The sequence below is a fragment of the Anguilla anguilla genome, chromosome 5 (genome assembly GCF_013347855.1).
Source record: "Anguilla anguilla isolate fAngAng1 chromosome 5, fAngAng1.pri, whole genome shotgun sequence".
In the NCBI taxonomy this organism is placed as follows: Eukaryota; Metazoa; Chordata; class Actinopteri; order Anguilliformes; family Anguillidae; genus Anguilla; species Anguilla anguilla.
In genome coordinates this window covers 51,833,701-51,849,198 of record NC_049205.1, presented here as the reverse complement: position 1 = coordinate 51,849,198, position 15,498 = coordinate 51,833,701, and the positions used below count along the sequence as shown (strand labels likewise).

The 15,498-nt window shown below is 45.7% G+C and overlaps 1 protein-coding gene across 3 annotated transcripts in view; it reads right to left on the bottom strand.

Moving 5' to 3' along the window:
* Positions 1–1,113: 1,113 nt before the first annotated feature.
* Positions 1,114–15,498, bottom strand: part of LOC118228386 (tubby protein homolog) — a 56,501-nt gene continuing 42,116 nt past the window's right edge. For 2 of the 3 annotated variants that reach the window (XM_035419870.1, XM_035419871.1), the window contains exons 3-12: positions 14,182–14,344; positions 11,640–11,768; positions 8,493–8,663; positions 7,934–8,064; positions 6,185–6,376; positions 5,361–5,473; positions 3,756–3,870; positions 3,119–3,217; positions 2,605–2,776; positions 1,114–2,099 (exon numbers count right to left, since the gene is read on the bottom strand). In XM_035419870.1, the coding sequence (XP_035275761.1) occupies positions 1,966–2,099; positions 2,605–2,776; positions 3,119–3,217; positions 3,756–3,870; positions 5,361–5,473; positions 6,185–6,376; positions 7,934–8,064; positions 8,493–8,663; positions 11,640–11,768; positions 14,182–14,344 (1,419 nt within the window). In that variant the 3' untranslated portion in view covers positions 1,114–1,965. The remainder of the gene's footprint in view (positions 2,100–2,604; positions 2,777–3,118; positions 3,218–3,755; positions 3,871–5,360; positions 5,474–6,184; positions 6,377–7,933; positions 8,065–8,492; positions 8,664–11,639; positions 11,769–14,181; positions 14,345–15,498) is intronic. The other variant, XM_035419872.1, reaches the window with a different exon arrangement.

Below are 15,498 nucleotides of genomic sequence, written 5' to 3'. Positions count from 1 at the left end.
AATCGGCAGCCAATTTAGGCCTTGGAAAAACCAGGTGTGCAGACTCTTTAGCCAATCAATGACTTGAATTACAGTGAGCACTTAAATGCAGATCAGCATATCAGAAAGCAGCAGACACAGCTGCCCTCCAGGATTTGACTCTGATTTCAGTAAGTTTGGGGAAACCTGCCCTAGTCTGCTCTCACATCTCTTCTGTGGGCAATCTCCATTCTGAGCCAGTTTTGGTGGTCCTCTCGTGTAATTTCCAACAATGCTGTCCAAAGCTGCCAATGAAAGGGACCAAACATTCAAAATTACCCACTGCTTGCATATTGACACTAGCTACCCTTTCTGACTTCAGAATGTCGATTCAGTTTCGTGTAATTCACCAAATTGAAGTGGGATTTATGCGTATACAAACGCATAGTTGACCCAGTTTTTATAAAACACCAAGGCCTTTTGTTTTACTACATCTATAGTTCCAAAAAGACTGCAATAAGACACACAACTTATCCCACACTGTGGCAGCATTAAGAGTTCACACTATAACTAAGGTTTACAAGCTATAAGTAACTTGCTCGTATCACATGCTTCCACACGTCAGCTCAGGCAACGTCCAATCACCTGTGCTGAATCACTTTGGTGGGAGTCTGTGCACAAAGAGCTGTTTTTAAGCGCTTCAAGTTAAATTCTCTTTGACGTTCTAATGGAAATGTAGCTGTAGGGAGCAAAAACTGAAGATTACAGCATTTTTTTAAAATAATTGAAGCATGACATTTTTATCCTCCAAAAGGCACAATATTTACAACTGTCTAACAAGCATGGTAAACTCAAGTTAAAGTGCTGCATTCCTTACGTTCCCAGAGAGAAAATTACTCCTCATTGTGTTTGACATGATACACGGACATAGAGAAGGCTGAATCACTGATCCATCTGCTTCGCTTCCCATTACAGAACACTTTCCCTCTCCTTCTCTGTCCGCTCTTAGTTTTTGGTTTTTGGATGGGTATTGCTGTCAGCCACAATACATTATATGTGCTTCTGACTCCACTTTACCATACAAACTCGGTCTGCTACAGGAAAATACAATTGATGAATAATACTATAGCTCATCAAATAACGTGGAAACATAAATACATAAATAACAAAAACACTTTAAAAATCTGTCAACAAGTGTGGCCTAGGATAATGCAGCATATTCCATGACCATTTTACATTTGCAATCCGATGCAGAGCTGTAGGCTAATGAGCTACATAAACTAATACCAATCGCTTCAGGGCCATTATTCTGATAAATTCAATCTAGTGACATGACCTGCTGACCTCTCATTCGAAGCTGTTCACACAGGTTAATTAATCTGCAGTTTTGCAGTTAATGCTGAGGATATTGACAGAATTGACTGAACGACTGTTAAATAGCTTAAGCTGCCAAATGCAATGCAAATCTTTGACATGATTACAGTTACAGTGTCTTCTCTCATACATAATTCAGCTTATCAAAGACAGAACATTTTTAGTCTGTTAGTGTTATGCAAGCAACACAGATTTCAGCTCTTGAATGACAATGTTGTCCATCAATAAAACAGTGTTAATATATCGCAAATACGGTCACAAATACCAGCAGTAGTAATAACCATTGTCATGATTTGATCCTGACAATCATCAGTAAAAATAAGCAAACATACAAAGAAAAAGCAGCTTGTAATGCATGAGTATTTCACTGTTTGTGCTTTTGTCCACTGCAGATTGAGACAGAGATAACCATAGCAACATCCCCAGCTTCAGTCAGGGGGAAAAGCTACACAGGCTGGAACATCTGCATCTTATGGTACTCCTTAGCCCCTCCTCCTTAGCTCCTCCTCAATTCAATTAGGGGGCAGAGCTCTTGTTTTTCTCAAGCAGTCAGGACGGGACCCTAGGAAACCATCCTGGTGGGGGAGGAGAGCGGAGAGAACAGGAAGTTATGTCAGCATGGGGCGGTGCTTCCTATTCGCAGGCCAGCTTGCTGTCGAAGCTGGAGAGGGCAATGGCAAACGCCTGCAAGGCGCACATGGGGTAGTTGTAGTCCATGGTGAAGACGTCCTCCGCCACCCGGCCAAACTGCATCACTATATAGTCCACTGGAGAGAGAGAACACACATAAAGCTCTCATCTCAATGGGCCAGGTTAGTTAAATAAAGGTTAAAGCCTGGTTCACTTACTTTTTTCAAATCAATTTTTTTTTATTTATTTATTTTTTTTTAAGTCTTTTCATGTAAAGTAAGTAATTTGCTAACAGGAGAGCTGAAGGTTCTGTAGGTATGTCCACATCCAAGTTCTCATCTGTTCGGTGGCCCTCTACATGGTTGCACCAGTTACAGTTATGTAAAATACCATTTTGGTTACAATAAAATAAACATGGTCTCCCACTGAAGTACCAAATCTTCCAGTAGTGTGCAATAAAATAATTATTTAGCATTTAACATCTCAACTGATTAAAATATGCCTAATATCATAGTACTTGTTTTGTTTGGTACTTTTTAAAAATAAATATAACAATCAATTAGTTGCAAATAAATAGAGTACAGTTATCTTAATTAGATTTTTAAGACCCTGTCTTAAGTTAGGGCTAAGGGAAGGGCATACTGTCATTGTCGTGGATGATCTGGAAATTCTTGACGGAGGCCTGGGTGACGCGGCCGTGGAAGTTGAGCACGTAGGACTGCGTGTCGTCGTTCCAGACGGGCGTCTTGTTGTGCAGCTCGATCACGCTCTCTGTGCTCTTATTCTGCCACCGAGCCAGCAGGGTCTCGTGCTCCTGGGGGGAAGAGAGAAAGAGGATCCAAAGCCTGGGGCAGCTACTGCTTCTAACAGAAATATCACACATACAGGCACACGCACACATCACACACCACACACAAGCACACGCACACATCATACACAGGCACACACACACATCACAAGGCGGCACCTTGCTCACGCTCAAGGGTGTTAACCTCAGGGCAAAACCAAAGACTTTACAGGATTTAAATTTAAATGTATTTTATTTTGGGTGGTTAAAGTACATACATAAACTGACAGCATGCATGCCTGAGCCCAGTGAGAGGCCTGTCTCTCTCCTCTCTTCCACCCTCTCTGCTGTGACTGTAGCTGCACTCACGTTTCTCGGCCTGATGGACACCCTCTCGTGCTCCATGTTCATTCCCGGGATGATGACACTCATTTTGCGAGGCCCTTTGAAGCCTAGAACATTGGTTTCCTGTAATAAATGACAGTTTAAAAATCACAGCTGTTTTCCGATTCATCTTTATCTTCCCCCATCTTCAATAGCACACGCATAGACAGGGAGACCCATTATTTATCAAGGACATGAAATAGATGTGATTTCACATAACATATAACTTGTTCGGGTAACACACCATTTCTGAGAAAGAGTGGTCTGCAGATATAAATGTAATTATCCACTAGCTTGTATTTGTTACTACCATGTTGCTATTTTTTGTATGACCACTAGGTGGTCCCACCACCTCAAATTTTGCAAACAACAATTCTTTTATCTCTGTTAGTGTCACACATTTGATCTTGATATGTGTGAAGGCCATCCATATATTCTGGATTTCTCTGCATTGTTTTTATACATGCATATAAAATTTATATTTGTTGCTCATATTAGGTGTAATAATCAACAAATCATAATAAACAAAAAAAAAACACATTAATAAACGGCCAATGAGTCAATCCCGATGGCTCAGAGTGGTCACCATGCCAACGGTCCCTTGGTCAGGAAAACAACCTACATAACAGATGGCGGCTAGCTCCTGACGTAGGTTGCTGGCTTCTAAGCTGGACGGAGTCTTCACAGGATTCAGGCCACTGTCGTACACCGTAAACTTGGTCCCCATCAGGTTTGACCTAAAAAAAATAAAGACAGGAAAATATGACCCCAAGCACCAGGACATTATTAGCTCAACTGCCAATCAGAAATATTTTCCTAGCTGGCATCAAAATTAACCACCAATCAGAAACCTTTTCTCAAACGGCATCGTAATTAACTGGCGACCTGAAGCCTTTACTCAGCCACCGGGGAATCGACTGCCAATAAAAAACCGAGACCCCATCCTTAATCAGCGTAAATCACAAGGGGAAGAGGCTACTCTGACTGCTCTCATAAAATATTACAGTATGCTTGCGGAAAAGCTTTAAGCTTTGAGCAATCAACTATCATACAGCAGGGGGGAAATACATCTATATTACCATAGACTCTTATTCATTACCCCTTATTCATTATCAATAAATCTTACAAATAGTTTATTGCACAAAAGAAGATCAGCATTCAATCATCTCCTAAGAGTTTTTGTTCATAAAGGCGCATCAACCAGGCTTTCCATAGCACTTAATGACACAAGATAAAAATAAGAGTGAGAAACATCAGCAGGTGACATGCACTCTGTGCTGCTGGAGAGAGCAAGAATTTATGCCTCTTCACTCAAGCAACCTCCTCCCCTCTGCCTGTTCAATTAAACGTGTTCTATAGGATCAAGGGTCTGCTGATGAAAGCCCTGTGGTGAAGACTGTAGGAACGGCTGCACCCGAGAAAAGTGCAGCGCAGTCACTCACTGCAATGCAGCTGAACGGTCCAGCAGTACTGTACGCCTGCGCAGACAACCCCTCACGTGACAGCTGAAGGTTCAGCTGCAAATCTGCGCAGACTGCATCTCTATCACTTGTGCACAGTAGAATGTCCAGTGTCCAGTGAGACCAACAGGGACCATAATATGTGCTCTGTTGATTTATCACTGAACATTATACTGTGTGATATTGCTATCGCTTGTCATATTAGTCATAGTAACGGCAGTGGTGACAGCATCAGGCCCTGCAGGCTCATGCCTTTGAATCGATCGTGTCTTGGATATGTGTGGAGAGGCCTTTCATCCCCCTTTTGGAGACACTTTTCCCAGAGTGCACCTGGGGTGTTGATGCCATTATAACAACATCTGCCGTCATGCTGCGCCTACTGTGATGTCAAACAGAGACCGTGCCGGGTTCCAAAGCAAGTCCAATATCACAGCTTATTCACCTGGGCGTCTTCCTCCTCTAGTCTGCCCCAGGCCTTATTGGCATGCAAATACATTCACCGCAGGGGTAATGAACTCAATTACCTCCTGTACAATGGCATCCTGAGGTCAGCCCGAGCATGGCACAGTTAATTACCAAAAGCATCCTTTTCAAAGGGAAGGCAGGCCGTTTTTAGGAGAAGAGAGAAGAGCGCTCGAAGCTCACAAAACGGAAGAATACACTGCGCAGTGGTTCAGGCGGGTGATAGATAAAATAAGAAAGAAATTCAAACAAAACCATTCATGAAGAAAGCAGGATTTCACCAAAAGCCGGAAACATTGACCGACCTCAGTTTCCCGATGAAACTCTCCCCCCCTCGAGACAGGTCCGTGGGGTCGATGGAGATGAGGTAATTAGACGTCTTGCTCTTTTTTCTCTTTCTTCCAGCTAAGAGGAACACCTAGACAATAAGAAGTAGCACTAAGCATGGGGCAAAAGATCAAACAGAACTAAAACTTTTGTGTGAAATCATCAGCAAATAGGCCTTCCTGGATGGGGTGCCCAGCTAAAGCTCCTGCTCTCAGTGCAGTGGACCTATAACCAATGTGCTTCGACCTTGTCAAATACACTAATATATTAAATAAATCTGCTCCATAGTCCAGAATTCTGACCGTGCCAGTGGTAAGGTCGGGGAACCACGAGGGGGAACCCAGAACTAGTGTCACCTGGGAAAGGGCAGTTTGAGCCAGCAGGGCTTTCTCCACCTCATCACACAAGAGCAAGTCCTCTGTGTGCCTGCAGTCTGTGTGCAAACTGTGAGCTGGGTAAGCTGTGTACACGGTGTGAGTGAGAATAAGTGTCAGCTAGCAGTGAACACACGTGCTAGCCTGTACTGTCCCATAATGACAGAGGATATTTCAGAGGAGGAACAGGTCCAAATTGGCAAATTTGTGCAAGACAATTTTTTAAAATTGGGAACATAACCATATCCTTTTTACACAAAAGTCAAAATTAAAATAGAAACAAAAATCCCATCAGGCTTCTTATTCAGTGAAATACAGGCACATGACACGCGTTCAAACAAGGAAAACCAACTAAGCCCACGGTCAGTTGGGGTTAGCACACCCAACACCACCTGGTTCATTTCCAGCGTCATAAGCGGATCCCTCACCCTTTTGCCGTCCTCTCTCTCCAGGTGGAGGTAGTAGGTGGGGTACATGCCCCGGTCCATGCCCTTCTTGTCCCGGGTGATCCTGCACTTGACGGTCAGTCCCTGGGGTGCTGGTCGCAGGCTGAACTCCTCCAGGTCATCCACCTCGATGGCCTGCTCACTGACGAGGGCGGTGGGTGCTGAGGCAGCGTCCTGGAAGGGGGGGGGGGGGGGGGGATGAAAGGTAGGGGAAATTAAACTCCCCAGATTTTGTCCCTTAACTCTTGCTCAAGACCTCTTTGGTCTGTCCTGACATTAGGAGATACCAAGTTCCACTAGGTCCAATGATGGGTCTTTGAACGGAGGGTCAGGGGCCTCCAGGGTTTGTTTTTGTTTTTGTTTTGCTTGTTTGTTTGGTATTTCAGGCAGGTGTTTCATCTGGAGCAATAGAGAGAGGAGTCTATACATACTATAATTCCAGACACAATGTGACCCATATTTTGGTCACATATTTGGGTGCTGGTGGTAGGTTAAGAAAAGAGCTGTTATAATGTTTTACACATTAGCAGGAAGTCAGCTGGTGCTGTGCCACATATACACTGTGCTATACTACATGGGTGATAAATGTGAGATGTAAGGAGCAGGTCCATACCCAGCTGTTATTTTCACCTCTCGAGAAATCAGAGAATCACAGTGGGCCTGACTCACCTCCAAACTGCCGGCGGCTGAAGCCATCCTCACCGTCATCTTACAAAGAAAATGAGTCAACATTCTGCAACCCTCAGCAAGGCAACAGGGAGGTACGATCATCCCAGATGAAAGAAGCGTTTCTACTCCCGATGGGAAAAGGTTTTGAATGCTGTCTGAACATTCTATTCGCACCTTTTTGCCACACAAGAGAAATGGGATCAGCTCCTGTGCTGAGACTTTTACTTCAGAGTCAGGCTCACAGCACAGTGGATGAGTCAAGATCAGTAATACCCACGCAACAGGAACCAAACGTAAACAACTCCAAGTGCTTTCATTCTCAGAGGACTACGTTTCCAAATCAATGTCATGTCAGGGCAGGACTTTCATTACATGCTATCTGAGCCTTGCGGGGCATTAGCGTACACGGCTGAATGTGCTTTTGCACCCCAGAGGCCCGCCAACCTTGAAGCGATGACTTTGGCTGACGCAGCGCATGGCAATGAGACGCGCAGAACGACGTCACAACTGAAGAAGCAGACAAAACGCCAATGCGGCGTGCGCTAAGGGCACACTAATGCACCGCACTGAGGACACGCTAATGCGCCGCGCGGGGAAGGGGATAGCGAGGCGGCACAGGGCAAGTTAATCGATGCACGAAAACTGCACACACAGAGGAATCCTCCGGCCAGAACACCAGTGCAACTGAGTATACCTAATTTCCTTAAAAAAAACTCTTATCCCTTTTTTCTTTATAATTTGGCATTCACAATATTTCTTTGGGCCCATTCTATTGCTGCAGTATCCTCTCAAAATTCACACTGCTACCTGCCACTGGTTTTCAACCTTGCAGTCCCCCAGCACGGTTCATACACTGACTGTGTGGTGAGGCACGCAATACCCTTCTGACTCCTTGAGCAAAGCCCCATGGGTAACCCAGCAACAGTCAGCACTGGCATGGTCAGGATGCTCTCCAAGGACCATGGGGTGCATCCCTACGCCAAGGACATGAGCTCTCACACCACACAGGAAGCTCCTGAGGTGGCAAAATTTGATACAGGCTATACTGAGATCTGTCAGCACCTTGTTGGACTTCCTGCTGGTGGCTGAACTGGGTCTGGTGCTGCTGTTGAGCTGGGAGGAACTGGAAGTGTCTTCGTCATCTTCGTCCTCATCATCCTCCTCTTCGTCAAAGTTCATACTACTGGAAATACCTTTACAGACAAAGAGAAGGCCTTCTTACGCCAGAGCACTGTGCCTGTGCAAGGAGTGTGTGTCATAATTTGTGCTGCATACATGACATATACAACTATAAAATAAATAAAGAGACGTACAGCAAAACAAATACATTGTAGGCTGTATGAGCAGCCTACAAAGGTAGAGCCATATACCCAAGTAAGAGAGCGCTGGGAGAGTAGCAACTATGGCCCCACTATGGCTTCTGCCCCAGTGCACTCTGGGAATTAACTGTGTGTGAGAATCTTTGGGCTTCCCAAACTGTTAATTGATTTGGAAGAGAGAAGCCTCTGTAGCTGCTCAGCATCAACACTTAGGTAGGGAGGGAAAGGTGGACAGAGAGACAGACACTACATGATTCTATGTGGGTGCGTGCACAAGGATGCAGAGAGTGTTGCTATGATACCTTTCTTCAACATGGTGACCCGCAAGTCCTGCTTCCCCTGCGGCTGGCCACTGCTCACAGCGTCTGCCTCGCCCTCTCCCTCACCCGCAGCCAGCCGGCCCACCTTCAGGATCTGGATCTCACTGCCCAGGTCCCGCACCTCTTCCTGGAGGCCAGCTGGTCCATCGATCCCTGCCAGATCGCCAAACCCAACCCCCCCGTCAGCTGGGACAGCAACAACAATCCCGGTCTCACACATAAACACACGCACACACAAGTTAACTACCCTGCTCAGCAATGCTCCACCTTCTGCGCAGCTCATTCTTCCTACAGTCCTTTGTGATGCACAAAGCAATGTTTCTGTCCAGTGCTTATGGGACCGACCCATAATCCTTTATTCTATCTGTACTTAGTATGCCTACTGCAACTGCAGCCCTGTCCTATCACTGCACTGTCCTTGATTCATTTGGGAAGCCTGCCCATTGGCCAGAGGAGCTGCTGGTAATCAACAAGGCCAGGGTTACCCTTTGGCATTCCTGAGAGTTACACTGACGTTCTCTACTTTGGTAAGTTGCTCTGTGTGACTCTGCAAAGTGAATACAGTCTAATATACCCTGGCGATTGTCACTCTTTTCAATACATCGGCCAGTTATGCTTCACTGCAAGGGACTCTTGCCTACAGTTGTCAATGTCTTGGTCCAAAATCTGCCTGGGCAGTAGGGGGCACCACTGGACTCCACACAAGTGCTTCAGCTGGGCTTTGCCCACCCATCATCCCTTTGCTAAGTCCTATTTTAATGTGTGATATTATAAACCAGGAGGCTTCATCCTCGGTCATCCCCGCACTAAAAGCCCATCTGTGCAGTGAAAGCAGATGTAAGCAAAGCAGTGCTTGGCTTGGCCGGTCTGCATTACAACGCTGCTTTCTTTTCCATCTCCCCCGCCTCTGGCTCTCATCCCCGCTGTCTCGATGTCATTCGATTAGCCCCCAAACACTGGACAGAACAGCACGTTCCTAATGCTACCATCAGCCCCTGGCACATGTTCTCAAGGACAGAACAACTCATCTCATCCACAAACACTGGGCACCCAGGCCACTAAGTGATTCAAACACAACAAGCTCTTGCCCTTTTCTTTCTCACCTCCCAGATCCAATGAAACAGCGGTGGGAGGCGTGCTGACCTGCATTCTGTCAACATCAATTTTTAACTCAATGGCTCGTAACTGTCGCCATTTGTTCAGTGCAAACTCATTTTGTTTCATTAGCCGAGGTGATTGCTTAGCAGGCTAAATTATGTTTAGGCCACCGTACATTGAAGGGCAAAATTAATGGTGACTCGTTAAGGGCCATAATCACGGGTTGCAAATCGTACTTTCTGAATGGCTATTGCACCATCAGTTTGAATCCATATCTGTGCCACAGCTCTGATTAATGTGTGGTTGTGTCTATATAACAATCTCTAATGCCACGGTAGTTAAATTACCCCTCGGTTTTGAGTATTTGGGTTGGGGGAACACAGGTTCCAGAGAGAATTGCAGTATACTGTGTGCGCGGTACAGTGTTCGACTGTTTGCTCTTTTAAGGACTCAAACCAGTAAGGTTTGGTGACAAAGCCCCTGCCCCTAAATGAATCACAGATAAAACATGGATGGCAGACAGAAGAAGTGGGATCCGGAAGCAGAAGGAGTATGTATGGTGCTGGCACACCAGCTGGCCTGCCAACGTGAGTGACAGTCAAATCTGCAGTTTCCGTGGCAGAGCCGTGTATAACCGGCAGAGAGGCAGGCCGGCGGCTCCACGGCTGATCGCACAGTTTTAAATAGGTATTCAGGTCACAAATCGCACCGCTGTCACTGCCAAGTTTATTTGGCAGTGCATTTTTCATTCAAGGTCAGTACAGAAATTGTGTTTCTCCAAAATAGGAAAAAAATCACTACATCAACTGCAGAAAAAAACGTCAGACTGATTGGAATCTCAGGAGAGTTGTACAGGTTGCGATGAGCTGACAAGAGACAAATGGAACTATTTAACTTGAGCTATGATTGTGAGCGTGATAAACTTTGCACATTCGAAACAACACCTACATACCCTGCTGATAAAAACAGCATAGACCAGCATGCAGGTCGACCGCTGGTCCAAACTAGACCATACTGGTCTTTTGCTGGTCATGCTGATAATGAAAATAGCGGTGCTGGTAATGTGATGGTCATACCAGTCGACCAGCTTAATCATGCTAGACCAACTGGGTCCAGCATACTGGTCACCATCATAACCATCTTCACTGACCTATTCTTTTTTCAGCAGTACAGTATAACAATCTGGAAGAAATTACAGCAGAAAGTGTGTTCAAACTTGGTGAGCCCCTGTCTGTATGTCTTTTCACAGCTTGCTCTGAAAATCCAAGGGTGTTACAGTCCTTTTTAATCATACACTCCACGGTTGAAGAATGATACAAGAATTCACCATTATGTGACAGGTTTATGTCTCGAAGTCAGACGTCGGTAAATAAATGCTGTTTTCTCATCTGGCCTGAGGAATGATAAAGGCCGCACCATCCGTGACAGCTTCTAAAATAGTTCAAAACATCCTTCCCTCATCTCATTTCCCTCAGGACCCACAGTAACATAAGCTGAACCAAGATTTTGGAAAATATGTCACAATCAGCTTCTCCCACAATAGAAAGCCATCAGACCGTATGGCACAGCATAAGGAGTCCTGGAAAAAAGCTTTTTCATTAAAACGACAGTTATTTTCAATGTTTCAAACACATTGTTTTCAGTGTATTATACTGAAATATTATATTGTGGTTTATCATAATATTTCTTCATAAATCAAACTGGTTAAGATGGCAAGTAATCACCAGTGATATAAGCATATGTCTACTCTCTTCCTAGGTCTGCAGTACTTGTTTAAATTTTGTTCAACCTCATTCTGAGGTGCATTTGTAAGAAACACGTTCGTAAGTTGCTTCTCTCACTTTAATCCAAACAAACCGGGCTGAACTGCGGTCTCAGAGTGAGCGTGACCTGCTGCCGCGCTGGCTGGAACCTTCCAGACAGACTCGGCTGCGAGCCGCTCATGCGTGCTCAGAGGGTTCGGTGGGGTGGTGGGCGGGGTGGACGGCGGGGTGGAGGGCGGGGTGGGCCCCCTGGCAGCGCGAGGCTAACCTTTGTGCTTCCCTTTTTTCTCCTTTTTGGCACTGCCAGCTTGCGGGGTGGAGCCCGTGGCCTTGGCCTTTTTAGCTGAGCGGGGAGCCTGGGATTCCACTACGGCCTCCTCCTGCTCTGCTTCTTGAACTGGGCGGGGGCAGGGTGTGGCAGGGCAGGGCGGGGCAGGGCAGGGCGTGGCAGGGAGGAGCAGAACAGGGAGGGGTAAGACAGGGCAGGGAGGACAAGCAAAGGCAAGCAGTGGAAAAGGAGGCGAGGGAGGAAGAGAAAAGAAAGAGAAGAAAAAAAGACAGGAGTTACAGAGAGAGGAAGTTAACTTGAAAAGCCAGGGTTATTGTAGCATAGAACAGGAAGCAAGGTCCCAAGAGGGCACAGGCTGGAGGACGTTTCAGAGATTTAAAAAAAAAACTGCATGATTCACACAACTCTCTTTTCTTTTTTCTTGAAGCAGAAAACAAGTACTGCACAATGTTAACACTCCAGTGGCCCCGAATGTGGCTATATATCACTACCAGAATGAAATTCATGGCACACAGAATTTACAGTAAACAATTAAACGAGTTAACTGATAAGTGAGAGACCTTGTAAAATGCCTCCCCTTTTTCACCTTGGCATCCTTCTTCCTGCTGAACCGCCAGATCTCAGATTTGAGTGTGGCGTACCGAAGACAATAAGTGGTAATTAGTTCACATTTTTCTCCACAGGAACCTCATTCCACAATAAATCAAGTAAACCGCAGTATCAAAAACATGCTATAGCCAAAGACAGCCTCAAAAGCTCTTTTCCACGGGCCTGGTAATGCCAGGGTTGCAGGCCATAGTATGGATCTGGACTGTTTGTACTGCACTTTTTCAGGCCAAGCAAGGACCAGATTTGTAGAAAAACAAAAAAGTTTGACTTCACAACATATGCGGTGCTGGCCTGGTTATAGGTAGGCTAATGGTAGGGTAAGTGTCCCGTATGGCATCTATCAGGTCAAAAGCCTTTGTGTGGCGTTTCAGAAAAGAGCGGTTGCACTGTAGTTTTCTCTCAGGACCATGCTATTATCTCTGATGACCACCTTCATTAGGGATAATCATCACACCTCACTCTGATTCGAGGTGTCTTTCAATGAAATCACACCGGCTGCCTAATCAGACTCTGATCAGTGTGAGCAGGCGCTTTGGTGAATCTAATCAACGCAGCAAATGAAGGAGGGCAATAAAAGCGCCATCTTTACCCGACAGATTTGATTACTGGAGGGCAAATGGGGTCCTCAGGGGTTCTGTCTCCGTCGGTTCGCATCCTATCAGGGGCTGTCTCTGGTTAGGCTACAGCACGGTCCACCGCTCCCACAAAAGCCAGCCACGTCTTACGGGTGGGGCTCCTGACGTTCGTGAATAAAAATCGATAGACCAATTTGATCAGCTAAAATGGTGAGCGGAGATTAAAAGCCGTTCGGCTGAAATTTCCTGCTGTGCCTCCCTTTTTTATTTGTTTTCAGAACCACTCCGTCTGAGCAGAGTAGGAAGAGGATGTTTTCTACAATGAAATGCCATTGAAACCACTTCATACCCTTATGGCAAGCAAATGGCTTCCCAAACCTAGTGCTGGGGACTCACTGTGTACGCTGGTCTTCATTCCATCTATTACTGCAACCTCTGAATTGTAACAAGCTGCTAAATTTTCTTAAAGGGACACATTTAATGTCCATTTAATGTCAATTGTGGGGTGGTTTACCCTCATAAAGCCATACTGTGTCAGAAATAGCAATCCACACTATGAAAAATAAATGTTCCATATTCACATCACAGGACTTTATAAGAGTCAGATCAACTAATTCCTTCATTCTCTGTCATGTACTATATGCTACATGGGCTAAATTATTTCTTTGGAAAGTGCTTATATTTTTAACTAATCGTATATTATTATACTGACAGGTATAAACTAAAGCCAGTGGAAACAAGCAAAACCTGCATTGTGTTAAATTCAGTTTAAGGAAAAAATGACTACAGAACGTAAATACATTTGCAATGACTGTAACTGACCACAGATTGGCTGTAACAAAAACCAGCATACACAGTGGGTCACCAGGGCCATATATGGGAACCACTTCTCTGCACAAAAAGCCTATGTCTACCTCGACCACAAAGCTCTGTGATGGTCCTGGTCTGAGAGAGCCAGATAAATTGTACATGTTTTGAATCACAATCATTTGTTTTTTTAATCCTCCATTTGTCTTTTACTCCCAATTCAGAGTGCCCTGATGTATCTATAGATCTTGTCTCAAATGTGTTCAGCCAGCCTTAAATTCTCTTCACTGTGCTGAGCTAAGCAGGCAGACTGCAGGCACCTAACTGACCTGAGGAGAGTAGTAACACACTCATGTTCTTACTGTGAAGAGTGGTGTTGCCATAGAAACAGCTGCATGTTCTTACAGTGGCATATGGTGTTGCCATAGTAATGGCGGCACGTTCTCACCATGATGGACAGTGTTTCTGCTGTAAACGGAAGCTTGTTCTCATAAAGCGGTGTTGCCCTTGTAGCCGCGGCATGCTCTCACCATGGTAAATGGTGCTGCTATTGCTGCTGAGGTAGGACTCCACCAGAGGGGCCTGCTCCTCGGATTGTTTGGTCCGGCGGGCGCGCGAGCGGCTGTCCACATTGGACTGCACCATCAGCGGCTCCTGCCGTTTCTTCCTCTGCTTCTGCTCCAGTAGGGCGCGCTGTAACACACACGCACACGCATGCACACACACACACACACACACACACACACACACACACACACACGCACACACACATGCACAGACACACACACACACACGCACGCACGCACACACATGCACACACACACACACACACACACACACACACACACACACACACACACACACACACACGCACAATAACATACATGTACAGATATCCTCGTTAAGCACTGGTTGCACAAACACACATTGACACGTTGATTAAATATATATATACGTATATATGACACGTATATACGAAGTGTTTGTGCACACACTATAGTCAATATACAATAAGACAACAAGACAAATAATACATGCACACACATCACACACACACACACACACACACACATATATACATACATACACGTATACAGGCATACTACATAGTTACATAAGGAACCCAGGGTTGTGATGCACTCCCTGTGGGGACCTTATTGGGCTATAAACACAGGGAACACAGCACATTCATCTCCCCATTCCTCACAGATATCCCTCCCCCTGTTTCCCCTTCCCAGACTGTGCCACAAACAGCAGACTCAACAACCCCAGCTCCTCTGATAAATGTGTTAGGATCTCCCCCAGGTTGCACGAGCGAGGTCCCCGCATAGTGCAGGTGTGCCAGGGCCTCAGCTTCCAGAGCACGCGGAAGAGAAGAGGGAGTCCCCAGTACTGCAGGTTATAAAACATTAAGCACAGCCCCGAGGAGATGGGATAAAACCAACATCTTGGTTTAGGCTCTTGGCAACACCTCAGCTAAAGCAGCCCTTGGGCTGAGACGACCACTGCAGCTGTCTCACACCGTCAGCAGCACCCGGCCGACAGCTCACCGTACAAACAACGGACACCCGAAAGGTAAACACACCAGAGTGGATCGAGCTACACTGCACTTCAGAGCGGCGAAGGGTCTGTTGCTTCTGAGTACCCTCTGGAATACCTGGATAAGGCCGGGTCTCAGCCTGCGCTCAGAAAAGCTGCCTAGAGAGGAAGTGCTGATGTAGGATCAGCTTGACCTTTTTGCTCGTAATGGGTAGGGTGAGGATATGATAGAGGGGGAAAGAGGTCCTAGATCAGGAGACCTATCCAGGCCAAGATCTCTCTTTCAGACACACTTTATGATATAACGG